General features: G+C 35.5%; 1 protein-coding gene across 1 annotated transcript in view; it reads right to left on the bottom strand.

Annotated features, from left to right (window-relative positions):
- Positions 1–18,289, bottom strand: part of scamp1 (secretory carrier membrane protein 1) — a 57,034-nt gene extending 38,745 nt beyond the window's left edge. The window contains exon 1 of the mRNA XM_056446839.1: positions 18,141–18,289. Coding sequence (XP_056302814.1) covers positions 18,141–18,197 — 57 coding nt within the window. The 5' untranslated portion in view covers positions 18,198–18,289. The remainder of the gene's footprint in view (positions 1–18,140) is intronic.
- Positions 18,290–18,962: the final 673 nt, after the last annotated feature.

The following is an 18,962-nucleotide window of genomic DNA, read 5'->3' as shown; positions in this document are numbered from 1 at the left end:
TACTGAATTTCGGTACCAATCTTCGATACCCACTAACATTTGAGCTCTGTTCTTAAACACCACTAATTTGCCCTTGTGTTCACATACTCAACAGAAATGACTGTGATTGGCCATGAAGGTCATCAGTTTACTGAACTCACTGCTGTTTACTGAGTGTAACCACAGATACAGGGACACTGGAGCGTTTTAAAGTCGTGAAGATCAGCTGGTCTGTTTATGAGCTGACAAACGAGCAATCGGATGATGAATCAACTGATTTTCACAGCTTTAAACTGCTGCTAAAAAGTCCTTTTTTCTGTGTTACAGCGGTTAACTGATTAGCTTAATGGCCAATGACAGTCATTTCTGTTGAGCACGTGAACACAATCTTAGCGGGAAATGGACGTTTTTAAAATTCAGCAGCGATTGGTACCGAAATTCAGTATCGCGAATAGAGGTGTGAACACAGACTTATGGTTCGGTTACGATTATCATGCCATCGATTCATTCGATTCGACATCTCGGTGCATTGACAATGCTTTCCATAGACAATTTTATATTTTCTTCACAGCACAGCAATTCTTGTATTAAAATGGTTAAATATATGTATATTTATATACTATTTGTAATACAATTTTGTCCTTTATTACAAGCAGTCAGATATATAAAACTTTAAAAACTCAAGTACATGCACAGAACAACATGAGCATTCATAGCAAATAAACAAATGTAAATATCCCACTCGCTTTCTGAGCCTTGTCTAGCGAGTTCTTTCTTACACCCCTTTGATTGGTCAAGCGCTAAACAGAATTGGCTGCCATTGGCTCTAATGCTCTGGCACTGTTCACCGATGAGTGACACTGATAAACGGCAGCGGTGATCACAGACGAGGTGGAGAAAACTCTGCAGACATGCACTTGAGTCTGTATGCAGAAGTATCGCTGTAACAGCCGAGAGGAGGAAAAAAAAGTCACGCCAGCAGGTCAAATGTCCACAATGAGAGAGAGAAATGGAGTATACTTTCATTTTCTCAATCGCCGTGAAATAGGGGCTTCTACTGTAAGTGTTGGTGAAAGACTGTCCAGCACACACACATGCAGTGAAATTGTGCAGAGTTTCTGCGTTTAAGAAGTTGGAGCATTGTAAATACTCGCGCTCGCCTTCCTCGCCATAGTAAGCTACGCCGACATAGCGCATATGAGATAAATGACGTCAGTTCATAATAACTGGTTATGATTATTACTGAACCGATACTGAATTGTCCGTGACAACACTAGCTGTGATTATAATTAACCAGGAAATAGTTTAATAGCAATAAAACATAACTAAGTTTAACCTTATCACAGTCAACAGATTCATTTTTGTGGCATGTGACTATAAAATTTCATGCTAATTTAAACTATTTGAGTACAGGAAGTTATAAAACTTGCTTTAACAAAGATTAATTGCATTTTTTTATTTCAATGAAAAAATAATATATATATATATATATATATATATATATATATATATATATATATATATATATATATATATATATATATATATATATATATATATATATATATATATGCCTATTTCTGCCTATTTCATTTGTATCTTTGTTCTATAGTGTTCAGCTATGCTTGAAATGTATTATTCTTTATAATAAACACACTCACTAAAAAAATGATCACCATGTAAAATTCTTTCCCTACAATCCTACAATTTAGTATGATTTGCTCATCCCCAATGACAGATTTTATGGGCGGGGTTTTCGACAATTTCAATGAGGTGATGTCATTGGCCCATGAACATTTCCTGCATGCTACCAAACTATTTCATAACTGTAACAAGAGGCAATTCAATCATATCTTAATGTTAAAACAGCTATCATAACATTATTTACCAATATATGGCTCTTTTTGGATTCTCAGAAATTAAAAATGTAAAACAGGAAATACCTTGGGACCATTGTACTGGTTTACATCCCTCAAAATGGTTTAATAGAGGTATTTAAATGATTTTATGCCAATGATCTTAACCCAAACTGTGAAGAAAACCTATAGAAATGAAGTTTTACTTCTTATCTGTCCGGTGCATCACTCTATAATGCAGCTACTTGCATTCGGTGACCCTGTTCTAAAGTGGGAAACTCAACCCCAGCAGCGCTATTGGTTTTGACCTCCTTCAGTGCAGCGTTTCTTTAGGACGACAGATGATTTGAGGCTGGAAATGCCTGACTGCTGTGCATTGTTCACAGAATGAAAGCTCATTTAAGATAGTAGCAAGAATAGCGCTGAATATAACGGAGATCATCTTAATGGTGTAAATCAGATCAACATGAACCAAACTGCTGCAAACTTTTGTGAGCACATGCAAAACAAACCCAAAGCCATAGGCTGGTGTGACACTATCATAGCCTACTGAAGGCAAGACTGAGGGCGCAGTGACATGCAGTCATAGACTTTGCCGAACAGATCCACCACTTTTGACGCTCATAAATAATCATAAAAGTCCTCGTGCTGCAGGTATTACGAGGTTTCCTGAAGGTGCAGCTGACGTGCAGTGAGGAGTTTGCATCTTTAATAAACTACGACAGTTTGCATTCATTGAAAATTAAGAATAATTAATAAAAACATATGAAACTGTCCCCTAAAAGTGATGTCACGTCTTCAGTTTTGGGCTCAGGCGCGATTTGCACTCACACTACAACCGTACCGCACCAAAGCCCAAGTGAACTGCACTCTGGCACACCTCTTCCGACCTGGCCAGGGCCGATTCAGTGCACTCACACTTCTCAAACGAATTGGGAAACGCGCCTAGGCACAGTTCGGATAACATAGTGTGAGTGCGCCCTGAAATGATTAGCCCAAAATGTATAACGGCAAATTCTTATCTCAGCATAGTAAGACAATCTCTGACACTACTGTGGTTCAGATTGTTTAGATGCAGGTTTACTTGCCTTGTCTTTGTCAGTCTGAACTATAAAGTGTGTTGGGGATTTTCACATTTAAATTCAAATGTTGTTTTGATGTGGAACAGACAAAGGAAAGCAGGTTTGTGTGGGCTGTGTGAAGGCACATGAAACCAAAATAGGTAAACTTGCAGATATGCACAAGTGAAAGCTCCAAGACCACAAGTGAAAAGAACTGGAGCAATGCTTGAATACACATACAATATAAACAGCACCATAAATTAAGAAAAAGTAAAAAAAAAAATACAATGAAAATTAAAACAAGTGCTAAAATAAAATGATTATAAAAAATTGATCAAAATGATGAGCTAACAAAAATTATGATACAATAAGAATAATGGCCCGTTTCCACTCAGTGGTATGGTACGGTTTGGTACGCTTTTATGGCCGTTTCCACTGTCAAAAGGAGTACTGAACCGAACCGTACCGTACCACTTTTTCGGCACCCTTTCGGTACCAAACAAGAGAAGGGGTACCAAAAGGCGGAGCTAGACGCGCAGCTGAACGCTATTGGTTTACAGAGACATGTCATTCGCTTACGCAACAAGCCAGAATGAAAACAAAAGAGCCACCATGTTTGAAATACACAGCGAGAGATTACAGTGGAATGATATATACATATAATAACGAGCCATGGTCGACCCGGGCTCAAACAAACCTTGTCGTGGTCTTGATGAACAGCCACAATGCCAAGAAGAAGAGCAGATTTACCCTGTGCTCCATAGTTTTTAGAGAGCCAGTCTGAAGCGTGAGCGGTTTCGCTTTCTTGCTTGCTTGTGCTCGCCGCGCGTCTAACGTTATATCTGAAATAAACTTCTGGAGCTGATGATAATAACCTGCGCTTGATTATTGACGTGCTTTTGAAACCCAATCCTGTTAGAAGCTGACAAACGCGAGAGTGAAGCGCGAAACTGTCTTGTTTAACTATTATTGTTATCTTCACCTTTTAGACTAATACGAACTCAGAATGATGGAATTACTCTCTAACAGAGGCTACATGTTCTGCTGAAGATTACAGACACAGATGAGAGGTTTTAACTGACTGTAGGCTATATTTCCTGTTGTTTTTGAACCTAAATAAGGACTAAATGTGTGTAGTTTATCTGTAGTTGGTAACATATCGGAGACTGTAAGGGGCTGTATGTGTTTATATATGTTCATTTATTTAGTTATTTAATATAATTACAGACGTTACAGTAGGCTGTTTCGCACTGTCATTGATCTGCAGTTATAATCAACTCATGATCATAGAAAAGTTAGTAATAAACATTTCTACACAAGTATTCATGTGTATGAAGCATCTGTGTTGTGAGAAATGCTTCTCATATGATATGTGAGAAACCCGTACAGCTTTACTGTAGACATTTTCTCAAGCGAAAATGACGTCGACTGAAACTTTCTGTCATACACCACGCCCACCAAAAGAGTACCCTTGGTAATGGAAACGCAAGCCTGATAGAGGTGACCCGTACCGACCCGAACCGTACCGTACCGTAACAGTCAGTGGAAACGAGCCAAAATAGGCCCAAAGAATAGTATGCAGCTTTCTTTCCAGGTGTCTATTTCTCAAGTTATGGTTTACTAAAATATATTTCTGAAACACCTGGGAGTATTGCTGGAAGCAAAATGCAGAAACAAATCCATCCACCCACTCTGTCAGACAAGAAAGTGGCAAAAACACCATGCAGGGATTCAAGACCAAAACCTCGTGAGCTGCATTGTAAGCCATCATATAAACTTTCATATAATAAAGCATAACTTCACATAACTTATAGAACATAAGATAATTTAGTGTAACTTAACATAACATTACATAATTTTGTATAACATGACATGACATATCTTAAGCATAACTTAAAAACAAATAAACAAAACATATCGTAAGGCTGATTTATACAGTACTTCTGCGTCAAGTGTATGCTCCGGCGCAGCCTTCACATGGTCACAGACCCCTCACCATGGCTGACGCCAACGCGCACCTCTCATAAATTGTAACTACGCATCACAACAAATGGTTTTAAATGGAGCAGAGTTCTTCACAGAGTAGTAGTTTACTGATAAACTATGCAAATAACGATTAAATTTGAATTTTGCTTAATCAGTCGATAACGACATTGAGACATCGTTCTGCAATAATAACAGCTGTTTGCTTGTGTTGGTAGTCAGACAAGATTTTCGATTCCCCACCCTACTCTCTGAGAATATTCCATAGTCATGTATTTATTAGTCATGCTGAATGCGTACCTTGGCTCTAAGGGTCAAACAAAAAAAATAAGGTCAAGAATCTTGGTGTGACTCTGGAGTCAGATCTGAGTTTCAATAGTCATGTCAAAGCAGTTAGTAAATCAGCATACTATCATCTCAAAAACATTGCAAGAATTAGATGCTTTGTTTCCAGTGAAGACTTAGAGAAACTTGTTCATGCTTTTATCAGCAGCAGGGTGGATTACTGTAACGGCCTCCTCACTGGCCTTCCCAAAAAGACAGTCAAACAGTTACAGCTCATCCAGAACGCTGTGGCCAGAATTCTGACCAGAACCAGGAAATCAGAGCACATCACACCTGTCCTCAGGTCTTTACACTGGCTCCCAGTTACATTCAGAATAGATTTTAAAGTATTATTACTGGTCTATAAATCACTAAATGGCCTAGGACCTCAAGACATTACAGATATGCTTACTGAATACAAACCTAATAGATCACTCGTATCTTAAGGATCAAATAAACTAGAAATTTCAAGAGTTCAGTCAAAGCAGGGTGAATCGGCTTTCAGCTACTAAAAGCGCCCCTCGCTGCTGGAATCAGCTTCCAGAAATGATCAGATGTGCTCCAACATTAGGCACATTCAAATCAAGACTGAAAACACATCTGTTTAGCTGTGCCTTTACTGAATGAGCACTGTGCTACGTCCGACAGATCGAACTAATATGTTTTTCTCTTCTCTTTCATTCTTTTATAACACATTTTATCTGTTTTTATGCTTATTTATTTTATTTTTTAACCATTTTTATTATTATTTGTTTTTATTTCTCTTATACTTGTTTCTTTTATTCCTGTTTATGTAAAGCACTTTGAATTGCCACTGTGTATGAAATGTGCTATATAAATAAACTTGCCTTGCCTTGCCTTGAATCAATGAAAGCAGTTAAATCTTCTGTTTATTTAGCAACCGCTACTTTTTTCGTGTGTATTTGGACAGGTTTGCGCCGTCTGCCATTGGGAGGGGATTCATTACAAAACACACCTTGCTTCCCTGAAAAAAATGCATGAGAATTGCAGCTTCGCTCATTCATGTTTGCCATTTAATTTCGATTACTTGGAAAAAAAACAATACATTTTGAGGAAAACCGAACTTGCAGATCTTATTCAAGGAAGAAAGATAACATTACACACAAAATGAAAAGGATACAAAGCATCTCATGACCTCTTTAATCCTACATGGAAAGCTCTTTGTGGTTGCTACTTTGAGCATTTTTTCAGATCAGTCATCTTTTTAAGGCTTTCCTGCAGTTATGAAGACGGCTCAGCTGAATAGGTTTTGGAAAAGAGCTAAAATTACGCACAAAGATCGACGGTTGCACAAATATCCGAGCGGTAGCCCTGCTAACGCTACTCTCATTCAGTGAAAAACATGACAAAAGTCTCATGACGATTGTGTTACACAGATGATTACAGGAGTGACTCAGAGAAAAACTAAAAAAAAAAAAAAAAACCTGTTCTAAGTCACCACTCCCTCAACAAACACTGAATGAAAGCAAACACACACACACATAGTGACAGGGGCTCACTGTAATAGGTTCCCCTGCATCTGCAGAGCAGGCCGGATCTCCAGAAACATCCATCTAATCAGATCATTAGAGTTTTTGCTCTCTATTCTCGTGTTCTCATTACTATGGCTGAGTGACGGACAGAATCAGACGGACCTCATTTAGACAGCCTACTTTCTTACTGCACACACACACAGCTGAGGAGTTTTACAAGTTTGACAGTTGCTGCATTATGAAATCACTGTAATAAGGTGCTCGGTCTGAGCCACATGTATGCGTGCATTCAGTTTGTCGCTTCTGCAACATTCTGCAAAACGCCTACTTGTTGACGAGGCTGCATCATTCACACTGGTTCAACACAACGGGAGTCGATTCCACCAGGATCTCATCCAGGATAAAGACTATTTACCTTGTGGTTTAAAATGAATCGCACAAATGTTTAACCCTGAGGGATCGTTCACCCAAAAATAAAAATTTACTCACTATTAACTCAAGTGGCAGCAAAACTTTAAGAGTTCCTTTATTCTGTTCACCACAAAAGAAGACACTAGGAAAAACCAATACTATGGAAGTCAATGGTATCTTCATTTGTGTTCAACAGAAAAAAAGATAGTCTTTGGATTACGTAAAGTGTGAGTAAATGTTGACAATTTTCGGTTTCTATCACTTTAACAATTACCAAACTCTGGTGAAAAACAGTGGTTTCAACATCAAATCATACTTGGCTCTTGTGACTACTTGTGTTCAGGTTTCATTCTTCACACATTCTAGATAATTTTTGCAGGGGTTGCTCACACTGTAAAAAAAAAAAACCCTAATTTTACAGAAAATCTCTCTAAATTATTTAAAGTATTTTTTTGTCATTTCAAATTAAATTTTCATTTATCAGCGGAATCCGGAACAGGTGCATGTGAGCGGAATTTATCTATTTTATTTATTGAACAGATTTGATTGTAATAATCTAGGAAAAGTCTGTAAAAAAACAGTGTTTTTCTGTAAACATTTTAATGAAAATATCTGTAGATTTATTATTTTTTGCACTTTATTTCAACAAAGAAATTTTACCGTAATATTATGGTTTTTGTTTGGCTTTGTTTGGTTTGCCAGTCATTTGACCTTTTTTTTACGATATTTTTTTTACAGTGCAGTGAAGCATGAGTATTACTGAAAAACATCATGTTACACAGCTTATGAGAAAACAGAAGGGCAAGCAATGGTGTGGATAAAAACTACAATTTTAATGATAACACATCCTGTAAAGTTGACTATAAAGGAGAAGAGTTGGGCTGCATCTGAAATCCCAAGTACTCGAGTATACTACATTTGAATTTTAAACTACTATACAGCACAGTTGGAGAAGTACATGTTATATAGTAGGGCTGGGCGATATTGCAAAAAAACATTACACTATCATATTTCACATCATTCGATATCTATAATTATTGAATATTGCTTAATAATAGATGTAGGAATATTAGGATTTTTTAAACCACTTTAATTTACCAACAAAACAAAGGGAAACTGTTTTAAAAGTCAAAAACAAAAATATTGAAACTTAATATCTGATCTCTTTATAATCAAATAAACAGAAGTGTTAAAGAGACTCTAAACCTGATAAATAAAATGTTACAAAGTGTGTGCAATGATAAAGTGTAAACACTGAACAATCAAAGCAAACTTTAAGGTAGATCAACATCCATAATAATGATACAGTAAACCTCAAACTCTGTAAACAAAACAAATTATGATGACCAAATCTGAGCTTAAAAGTAAAAGAACTAGAAATGTGAGCCTACGCTGGTCTCACGGTTCGGTTACAAATAGCATGCCATTGATTCGGTTCAATTCGATATCTAGGTGCATCAGCGATGCTTTTCATACACACTTTTATATTTTCTTCACATCACAACAATTCTTGTATTAAAATGTATAAATATATTTATATTTATATACTATACTATCAATAACTGTCTGGTTTAGCTCAGCTACTAAATACAATCTCCAAAGACTACATCGAATAGTTCGGACTGCTGAGTGAATCACTGGTACAACCCTTCCTACTCCCCAAGAACTGTACTTATCCAGAGCGAGCAGGAGGGCTGCCAAAATCACTCTGGACCCCTCACACCCAGCACATTGCCTCTTTGAACTGTTACCTTCTGGTCTACAGAGCACTGCGCACCAGAACAGCCCGACACAGAAACAGTTTCTTCCCTCAGGCAATCCATCTCATAAACACTTGATGATAATAATTGCGAAACCAACATCACTACTTGCTATACACTTTTATATACATATACACTTATTTAACAACACACTTTACATGCCAATTTGCACATAACAGCTGCACATATAACGTTGTATATAGTAATATACCTGTACATACACTTGTCAATTTGTATATTTGCATTCACTACTTCTATTTTTAAAATATATTTATAATCTGTTTTTTGTCCTGTCTCTGTAATCCTGTTGCACTGTAGAAGCTCTGTCACCAAAACAAATTCACTCGTATGTGTGAACATACCTGGCAATAAAGCGCTTTCTGATTCTGATTCTGATTCTATTTGTAATAAAATTTTGTCCTTTAATACAAGCAGTCAGATATATAAACTGTACTTTAAAACAAAATGAACATTTATAGCAAATAAACTAATATAAATATCCCGCTCGCTCTCTGAGCCTTGTCTTGGTCACGCGCTCAACAGAAAGGGCTTGCGATTGGTGCTGGCTCTCTTCACAGATGAGTGACACTGATAAACGGCAGCGGCGATGACAGCTGATCCATGATAGACGCGATGGAGAAAACTCTGCAGACAGGCGCTCGTGTCTGTATCCAGAAGTATCGATGTAACAGCCGAGAGAAGAAGAACAGTCACGCCAGCAGGTCAAATGTCCACAGCGAGAGAGAGAGAAAATTGAAGTTTACTTTCATTTCCTCAATCACAGTGAAATAGGGGCTTCTGCTGTACGTGTCAGTGAAAGACTGTCCAGCAAACACACAAGTAGTGAAATTGTGCAGTTTCTGCGTTTTTAAGTAGTTGGAGCTTTTGTAAATACTCGCGCTCGCGCTCACCTCCCTCGCCATAGTACGCTACCGTGACAAAGAGATAAATGACGTCACTACATAATAACCGGTTACGATTTTTACTGAACCGATACCGAATTGTCCGCGTCTACATTGCGGTGCACCGAAGAAACAATTAATTTTGACACCGCTAAAAAAAACGACCCATCATTATTCAAGCACACACTGCAACATTAAAAATTGTGAAGTTGAATGACTATATTATCCCCTATGCTAAAAAATCTTTCAGATGGGGAGCTAGTGGCTGGGATGCACAAGAAAAAAAACCAAAAAGCCACTCTGGTGACTTCCTTACATCCTTTTTTATTTACAATCTCCTCACTGCTGCTATACGGCACTTATTTTTGCGTGTGTTGTTTTTCTGACCTGAAGTGACAAGAGCGAGTGGTTTCCTTCACCATGAGGTTTGCGCTCATGCTACCCTGGCGTCTCTCATAACTAGGCGATCATCAACCGTTTTCTCAGAGGATGACAAAGGGACAAATCATTGCTGCTGCTCTGATGCAAGCTTATGGAGAGAAGTAAAAAGCACTGCAGTGTTTGGATGCGCTGTGTTTGTCTGATTTAATCAGTCTGTCGTTATTACTGAAATGTGTATATTCCATACAAAGTGTCAAGCAGATGTGTGCGCCGCTTGCACAACAACAACGTGCTCAGCAGCCACATTTAAAAAAAAACTATAGACTTCATACAAGAACTTCATACCTCTATTTTTAATCAATATTGACAATGGTGTTCAGTCAATAAATACCAATATAGAGTTCATCACCCAGCCCTAGTTTTAACAACATCAAATTAAACTTGGCTCTTGTGACCACTTGTGTTCAAATTTCATTTATAGCCCTCCCATTTATTGAGAAGGGTCAGGTTGGAGATTTGCACTTGCACTTTTCAGGCTTGCACTCTCAGGAACCCACGCTTCCTCTGCAAATGACGTCATTTACAATTGACATCTGCACTCTCTGTCACGGCACTAGCAATCGACACAAATAAACCGCAAATAAGTTTCTAGTTCATTTGTGTAGTGATGACATAGTCAAATAATTCGAAGTACCTAATTGTATAAACACATTATGGACTTACAGCAATGATTGTTGATTGACTTGGAAAACTATTCTTTATTCAGCAGGTCCCAAGAAGATTGCAAATAAAAATGCAGATGTCAATGCAAGTGATGTGGCAGGAGAGTGCAGAGCTCGGTTGCATAAAAGTCCTTAACCAAAAAAATCCCCCAGCTCGAAGGTTAAAATTATCCTTAGTAAGAGTTGGGTTGCAAGAACAAAAAATAAACAAACACAAAAGATCAAGTTGAGGAATTTAGGGGTTCCATTAAGTTTTTCCCCTTATTCCTTAGTAACAATTTCCGCTTAAAATATTTAAGGGACCTAATCAGCTCCCTTAACTGAACAAATGACACTCAAAATGCAAGCATTCCCACCCAAATAAAAATGTTTTAGACAAGAGACTCACAGGACTGCAGATAAATAATTTAATTATTTATCATTTAAAATCTTAATCGAGATAGACTCAATAAGGGAACATCTCGACTCACTTAATGGAAATAAAGTAGCACAGATGTTGTGTACTGCAGGGATGTTTTAAGGCAAGCATTCGTGGTTTGTTACGATCTGTTTACATAACTATAGCAACTGCGGCGCCAGTCGCCGTATGTTGCCAGAAACTACAGTGAAACGCAAAAAAAAAAAAAAGGGCACTTAGATAAGGTTGACAGATAAGAAGTTTGTTGCAACGATCTTAATGAAATCCCTTACCTTAGGGATTTTTCCCCCTCAGGGACACCCTTAAGTTAAATTACTGAAGGACTTTCATACAAGTGGGCAAAGATGTCGATTGTAAATGACGTCACTTGCAGAGGAAGTGCGGTTGCCTGAGAGTGCAAGTCAGAGAGTGCAAGCCTGAAAGTGCAAGTGCAAATCTGCAGCCAGACTATTGCATTTATTTCTTCACATTCTATATCGCTTTATTACTAAATCCCCTTGGCAGAATGTGTTATGTTTGCAGGGTTTCAGCAGATATCATAATGTCAAATTTAAGACTTTAAGACCTTTTTAAGACCATTCAGTATTAAATTTAAGACCTATAGCGCAATCAAAAACACATAAAGAGAAAATGTAAAATCACAAACTTAGTGGTAAAATAATTGAACAGTACTGAAGACAGGTTATGGTGCATCATTGAACTACAGGGAAAAAAACCATTTTAAGGCTAATTCATACTTTTGCCTGGCTCCACATCACGCACCTCCACTGATTGCACGGACCTCACAAAACAGACAAGGCTTTTATACTTGACGCACCATTAAGATATTCTTTATAATGAAATGGGGCGGTCAAAAGAAACTCAGACGGATCAACAGAGAGGTAGAACGTTTCCGGAACTACGTCATATCATTAATATCGTTGAAGATTTTTATACTAAATATTCTTATTATTATGATTATAAAGATTTTTATAACCATTTAAGATTTTTTAAATCAAACTTTGATGCATCACTTGCTTTTGTTCATATCGCGAATAGTTCTACCTATTAAAGTTAAATATTAATGACAGCAGAACATGGGTTGCTATACAATTATATTGTTTATTATGGCAAGAATAAAAGCAAAAAGAAGTACACTTACTAAAAATACTGACTTTTTTTTTTCTTTTGCCCACTCAACAATTCACACATTACTGTCTGGCTAGTTTCTGTCCTCTATACTTATAAGCTAAAAAGGCAATAACGGTCCAACATTCCTGACCATTATCACCAATAAAGCCTAGAAAAACAGGCCATCAGTATAATAGAAACCGACAGGTTTATATATTCCTTTCCAGTTATCAAAGACATAATTTGTTACTTAATTTCAGTATATAACTATTAAATAGTTTTAAATTAATAATTGTAATATATACATCAGTGTAAAACCGATGAATGGTGGAAAAACATATTTATGTAATATTAAAACCACCCGGGTCTCCACTTTTGCATGGCCTCTTTTTTGTTTTAACAAACTCATCCCTCAGGTTTTTTCAAACTTAAACAAAAACTTTCCTCCTTTCCCACAGCTGTTGCAATTTCTAGCCAAGAATTATTGGTCATCTGGTTCTCCCTTTATCAAGATGTCTGTACAGTCGTACCCGTTTCAGACAAAATCTTTTCAATGTTTCATATTCAACTCAAATCAAATGCGATGCTGCGCGAATTGTTCGCTCGAATCTCAAAATATTTAGTGCGCTCTGCCAGCCAAAATCATGTGGCGCACACACAACGCGAACTTTCACAAACACGGCGATGATGTCACAGTCGCCGTGCGAACTGAGTTCAACAACAGAAAGCTGATTGGCTATGTTGGTCTCATTTGTAGTTGTAATACCACAAATCACATTTGGACTAGTGAAATAAAGATCTACAACACCACGAAAACCAAGCAACAACAACAAAGAATTTAAATGAGCATTAGATGTAGCGTTACATGGACATCGGAAAAATAAGACCTGTGCAAAAATATTTAAGACCCAGAACAGCAAATTTAAGACTTTTTAAGGACTAAAATTGCAATTTTTTTAAATTGTAGACTTTAAAACCCTGCGGAAACCCTGTGTTTGACGAAAGATTGCATTACTGAATATGTCGTTTAATTTTTACCATGAAGCGTTTTCAAAACAATATTAAAAACAACTTTGGAAAATTGCCGTTTAAACGACATCTGTTAGGAGGTGTATTAATCAGAGCATGCAGTTAAGACATTTCATTTAAAAAGACACATTTCAAAATCATAAAAGGATAAAACAATGTTTATAGAAATTTAATAAACCACTCTCAATACAGTCAACAACTCACATTTACAGTGGTTAACCAGAAAAGCCACAATTTCCTCATTTTAAAAGTCTTTGTAAATCAACCAATACACCAACCAGATGATTAATAATGCAGTACAGTCCACAGAATGATCCCCATGTAAAGGCCAGACCAAATCAAACCTGTCTCTGTTAGTAAATGCTCTGAACTACAGTATTTCCAACAACAAATAGCGTCTCCACATCAGCATAAACACACTGCAGGATTCAACAAAGTTTCCATATTTAATTTAAGATGCCACTACCTGCATGCTGATTGGCTTAGAAATCCACCATACCATTAAGTATACTTCTTAAAGGTTTCATGCAAGCAGAAAAACCTCAAATTAATCAACAAAGAAAGCCCAAGACACTGAAGACGTGAGTCAGAAACACAATGCAATCAAGACGACGCATGAATTATTGAGACATGTGCCGCTACAGTCGGTCGGCTACGCTGGTGTTGGGTTACCACGGCAACTCCATGACAGACCGCATGCCATTACTGCTGATCACTTAAAGAATACCTCGTCTGAGCAGTTGGATTTAATGATGACTTACATGAGGTATGCTTTAATAGAAACACTTCTGAGGAGGCAAAACTGCACTGCTGCTGCTGCTGCTGATGATGATGATGATGATGATGTGTGTGTGTGTGTGTGCAAGCATTTGTGTGGGTGGTTTGGTTTCAGAACTGAGACCAAAAAGAGAGAGGCCTCGGTGACCAAAAGCAGAGGTTGCTTCTGTTTGAGGTCTTAATGATTATGTCCTATCCAGCAAAACACAGGCCACAATCTGGTGCAGATGAATTTGCATTTGTCCCCCCTGCACCTCCAAGATGGGTCCCATCCCACCTGTGAGTCCACAACACCTGTAATGTCAAACACACAAACTCTCCCTGGAGACTAGAAGGGGGAGAAAACAAAGGAGGAACACTCAAGACAGATGGCTGTTGTTGTGTATTAATGGATGGAATAATAGTCTCAAATCTAAATGGGATTTATGTTTATGTCGAGCATTAAACAGATACAGCGCTCAGTATATACGAGTACACCCCTCACAAATCTCTCATTTAAATAAATACTTTCTATAGGATGCTTTACATTATTATATTTGTGCATTAGATTAGTCAGTACTGAAGCCAAATCTGGAGCTAATCTACCAAAATTACTTATGATAATAGAACAAATTGATATGTTATGGATATATATTAAACAATTAATTTAAAAAGAGAGCAAAAATTCAAGAGAATCTAAAAATGTACACAATTTAAAATTTTTTATAAATGTTTATTGTTTTTTTCCTAATATTTTGCATGAATTTAAATGTACTTTCTATTTCCATTTCTAAAGATGTTTGCTGAATAAAATATTATTTTAACAAATACATTCCCTTAATAAATCTGTTATGTTCAAATGCACTAAAATACATTATATACATATAATTACATATAATACATATATTTACTGAGAAATAGATAAAAATATTCATTGTCAAAATGTGGTGTGCTCAGTTATGTTGAGCACTGTACATGTGGATATATGATTGATGTGGTAAGCAATAGAACATGAAGGGAAAAAACACCTCAGATTTATTTAGAAATTGAGGGGAAATGATAGATTTATAGAAATTATTTATAGATTGAAATTTAGATTTTTTATATTATTGATATATATATATATATATATATATATATATATATATATATATATATATATATATATATATATATATATATATATAATATTATAATAAATATGATATATAATAGTTATAAAATTATAATGATTATTATTATTTATTTAAATTAAGGGGGAATGTGCAGTTTGGTGAAGTTGCTGATATTTGTATTTGTATAAAGCAAGGTAAATTGTAATGTAAACAAATGATCTACATAACAGTACAGCAGAGTATTTACATAAAATGCACATGAATATTAATTGCCACTCTATAATTATGAAAATATGTTTTATATTTTAATAAAATGAAAGTTAATGAAACGTCTCATAATCATATATATATCTCGATAGATAGATAGATAGATAGATAGATAGATAGATAGATAGATAGATAGATAGATAGATAGATAGATAGATAGATAGATAGATAGATAGATAGATAGATATACACATACATACACACAGCTGAAGTCAGAATTATTAGCCCCCCTGTTTATTTTTTTCCTCAATTTCTGTTTAACGGAGAGAAGATTTTTTTTTCAGCACATTTCTAATCATAATAGTTTTAATAACTCATCTCTAATAACTGATTTATTTTATCTTTGCCATGATGACAGTAAATAATATTTGACTAGATATTTTTCAAGACACCAGTATTCAGCTTAAAGTGACATTTAAAGGCTTAACTAGGTTAATTAGGTTAACTAGGCAGGTTAGGGTAATTAGGCAAGTTATTGTATAATGATGGTTTGTCTGTAGACTATTGAAAAAAAATAGCTTGAAGGGGCTAATAATTTTGACCTTAAAATGGCTTTTAAAAATTTTAAAACTGCTTTTATTCTAGGTGAAATAAAACAAATAAGACTTTCTCCAGAAGAAAAAATATTATCGGACATACTGAAAATGTCTTTGCTTTGTTAAACATCATTTGGGAAATATTTTAAAAAGAAGAAAAAAATTCAAATTGGGGCTAATAATTCTGACTTCAACTGTATATATGGGAGGCTCCAATCAAGAGTTTTGCATGCCGATACGGAGTACCGATTCCTTGTGGTGATCGGCCGATACTGAGTACCGATTCTAATGCTTCAAGCTTTATAATGCACAAAGCTCATTTTCCTCTTTAAGTATAATAAGATCTCGCCTTACCTAAGAGAATAAATAAAGGATGTTGAATATATTCCATTAAACATGTCTCTTATAACCATTTAGTAAAGAAATGTCATGGTCAGAAGGAGCTTTACAGACAAAAATTGATAAAACTGACCAAAAAAAAAGGTAAGAAAAATGATTGACAATGCAATTTAGAAGCATTGCAAATGATGGAAGATTTGACCATGTCTCACTGAAGAAAAGTCTGGAGTGCATATTTGATGCATAAGTTTTTAAATATATTGCTTCTTTAAAGAAATATATTGCTTCTTTACTAAAAATAAATAGGAAGGCACTATAAACTACTGTTTATTGCAATAAGTATATTACAAAAAGTTATATTATTAAATATTCAAGTTAACATTCGTGTCACAAAAGCTCAAAAACTGGATATAAATGGTTGCAACAAAGAGACCATCACTCGCAGGAGTCATGCCAATAAACTCTATAAACAGAGGTCGCACCATCATCTGTATATATATTTTAAAATATGTTTGGATAATCAACTGTTTAATCTTTATTATTTCCAATTTATTCTATAATATATGGAATCACAATCAACAATCAAACATTTATTATTTATTAATTTTACATAATATAATTCAAAAATGGCCAGCAAAAAAGACTTGCAAACCACAACCTAAACGTTGACATTACTACAATTATACTAAAATATATTTTATTAAGTAAAAAAAAGAAGAAAGATCTAAAATAAGAATAAGATTGCAGAAAGCATGTTGTAGGTTGTGTGCAACAGGTTTTGAGCTAAGTTATGAATACAGTGAGGCATTAAAAATCATGTTTCATATATGACAGTAGGCTTTACAGTAGGATTAACTCATTTACAAAGTGGTTAATTTACAGAATGTCCACCGAATCAACAGTTCTGGTGCATTATGGTGTTCAGAAGACCAATGCTTGCACGTTTGGCTCAATGTTGCTGAACAAAATAAAAAATAAAACAGGCTGTCAGGGATCTAATTCCCACAGCTGACCGGAGCCACACACACACACACACACACACACACACACACGCACACACAAGCACACAAGCACAGTCATATCACTGATCAAAACAGGGCCGGCCTACATCCATCTATCTGTCCCAGCAGCCCAAACATACACACATCCTCCTTTAATAACCCTAAACATCAGCATTCAGCGTTGTTGTAATCGTTGTAAAGATACCAGATTCATTTTAGACATGAACAGCTTCTGTAACAGCAGATTTCTCACCAGGTAAGAGATACATGGTTAATAAAAACATGATAAATAGAAACCAAGCATATTAAGCTCCATTCATTATAATACAACAATGAACCCATAACATTATACGTGTTTATGCGGTCAGATTTAATTTATAGTTGATTAAAGGCCGGTTTCGAAGGGACTGAAGACAGAATTGGACCAGAATATTGAATCAGAAACTCAATGATAATCATAAAAGCTGATGAACAAAAAAACAGACACTTAATAATGACATATTTACATACACCAGACTATCGAATAACAGGTTTTGTCTTCTAATGTGAATATATTAGAGTTAATTAACTCTATTTGATATAAACGTAATCGACATGACAATAGTCTATCGACTTTGACGTTACCTGTAAAACACACACAAATGCAAAAACCTGTACACAGAAATACAATAATAAAGCATCACTTATGTGGCATTACCTGAAACGGGTTGCTAAAGTCGGGGTCCGCGAAGGGATTGCTGTCAAAATCTGACATTTTGCCGGTTTATTTTGTCTGCTTTGTTAGACTATATTATCGGTCTTCGGCAAGAAACGCACCAGCAGCTCGAGACTGATCCGCAACCGCAAAATGGCAGAACCGGATATGACGTCATGCGTCAACTGCACGTCTTGAAATAATGAAGTGTTCTAAAAAAAAATAAAAAAAAAAAATAAAATAAAAAAAAATAAAAAAATTAAAAATAAAAAAAAAAAATAAAAAAAATAAAAATAAAAAAAAATTAAAATAAAAAAAAAATAATAATAATAATGAAGTGTTCTGCATTGTTATTTATGACCATTTAAATGACCATCTTATTGCATTATTGATCGATTCGACTTTTTAAACTAATTCAATTATATTAAATAGTTACCTAATTTTGACATTTATATTGGACATTTAAAATATATGTATACATATACATATAAATATATATATATATATATATATAATGTATATAAATATATATATATATATATACATACCTCATCATATACCTTAACCTTTACTATTTATTTAATCCCGTTATATCCTTATTTATTTTTTCAATTCTTTGTTTTGACAAAAGTGCAGAACAGAAGACGTAAAATATGTGAACATTGCAGCCACCTGGAGTCCATAAAGGATAATTACAACTAAGCTGATTATTTATCCATTTATATGTAAAAATATCCTGATAATAAACAATGCTTCCCTTATGAGGCTGATTTTCAATATTTAAAACAGCTTTTCATTCATGCATTTGAATACATTAATACTTAG

This window comes from Danio aesculapii, chromosome 21 (assembly GCF_903798145.1).
Source record: "Danio aesculapii chromosome 21, fDanAes4.1, whole genome shotgun sequence".
Lineage (NCBI taxonomy): Eukaryota > Metazoa > Chordata > Actinopteri > Cypriniformes > Danionidae > Danio > Danio aesculapii.
Note: the sequence above shows the minus strand (reverse complement) of the source record. Positions and strands in the feature narration are given on the sequence as shown.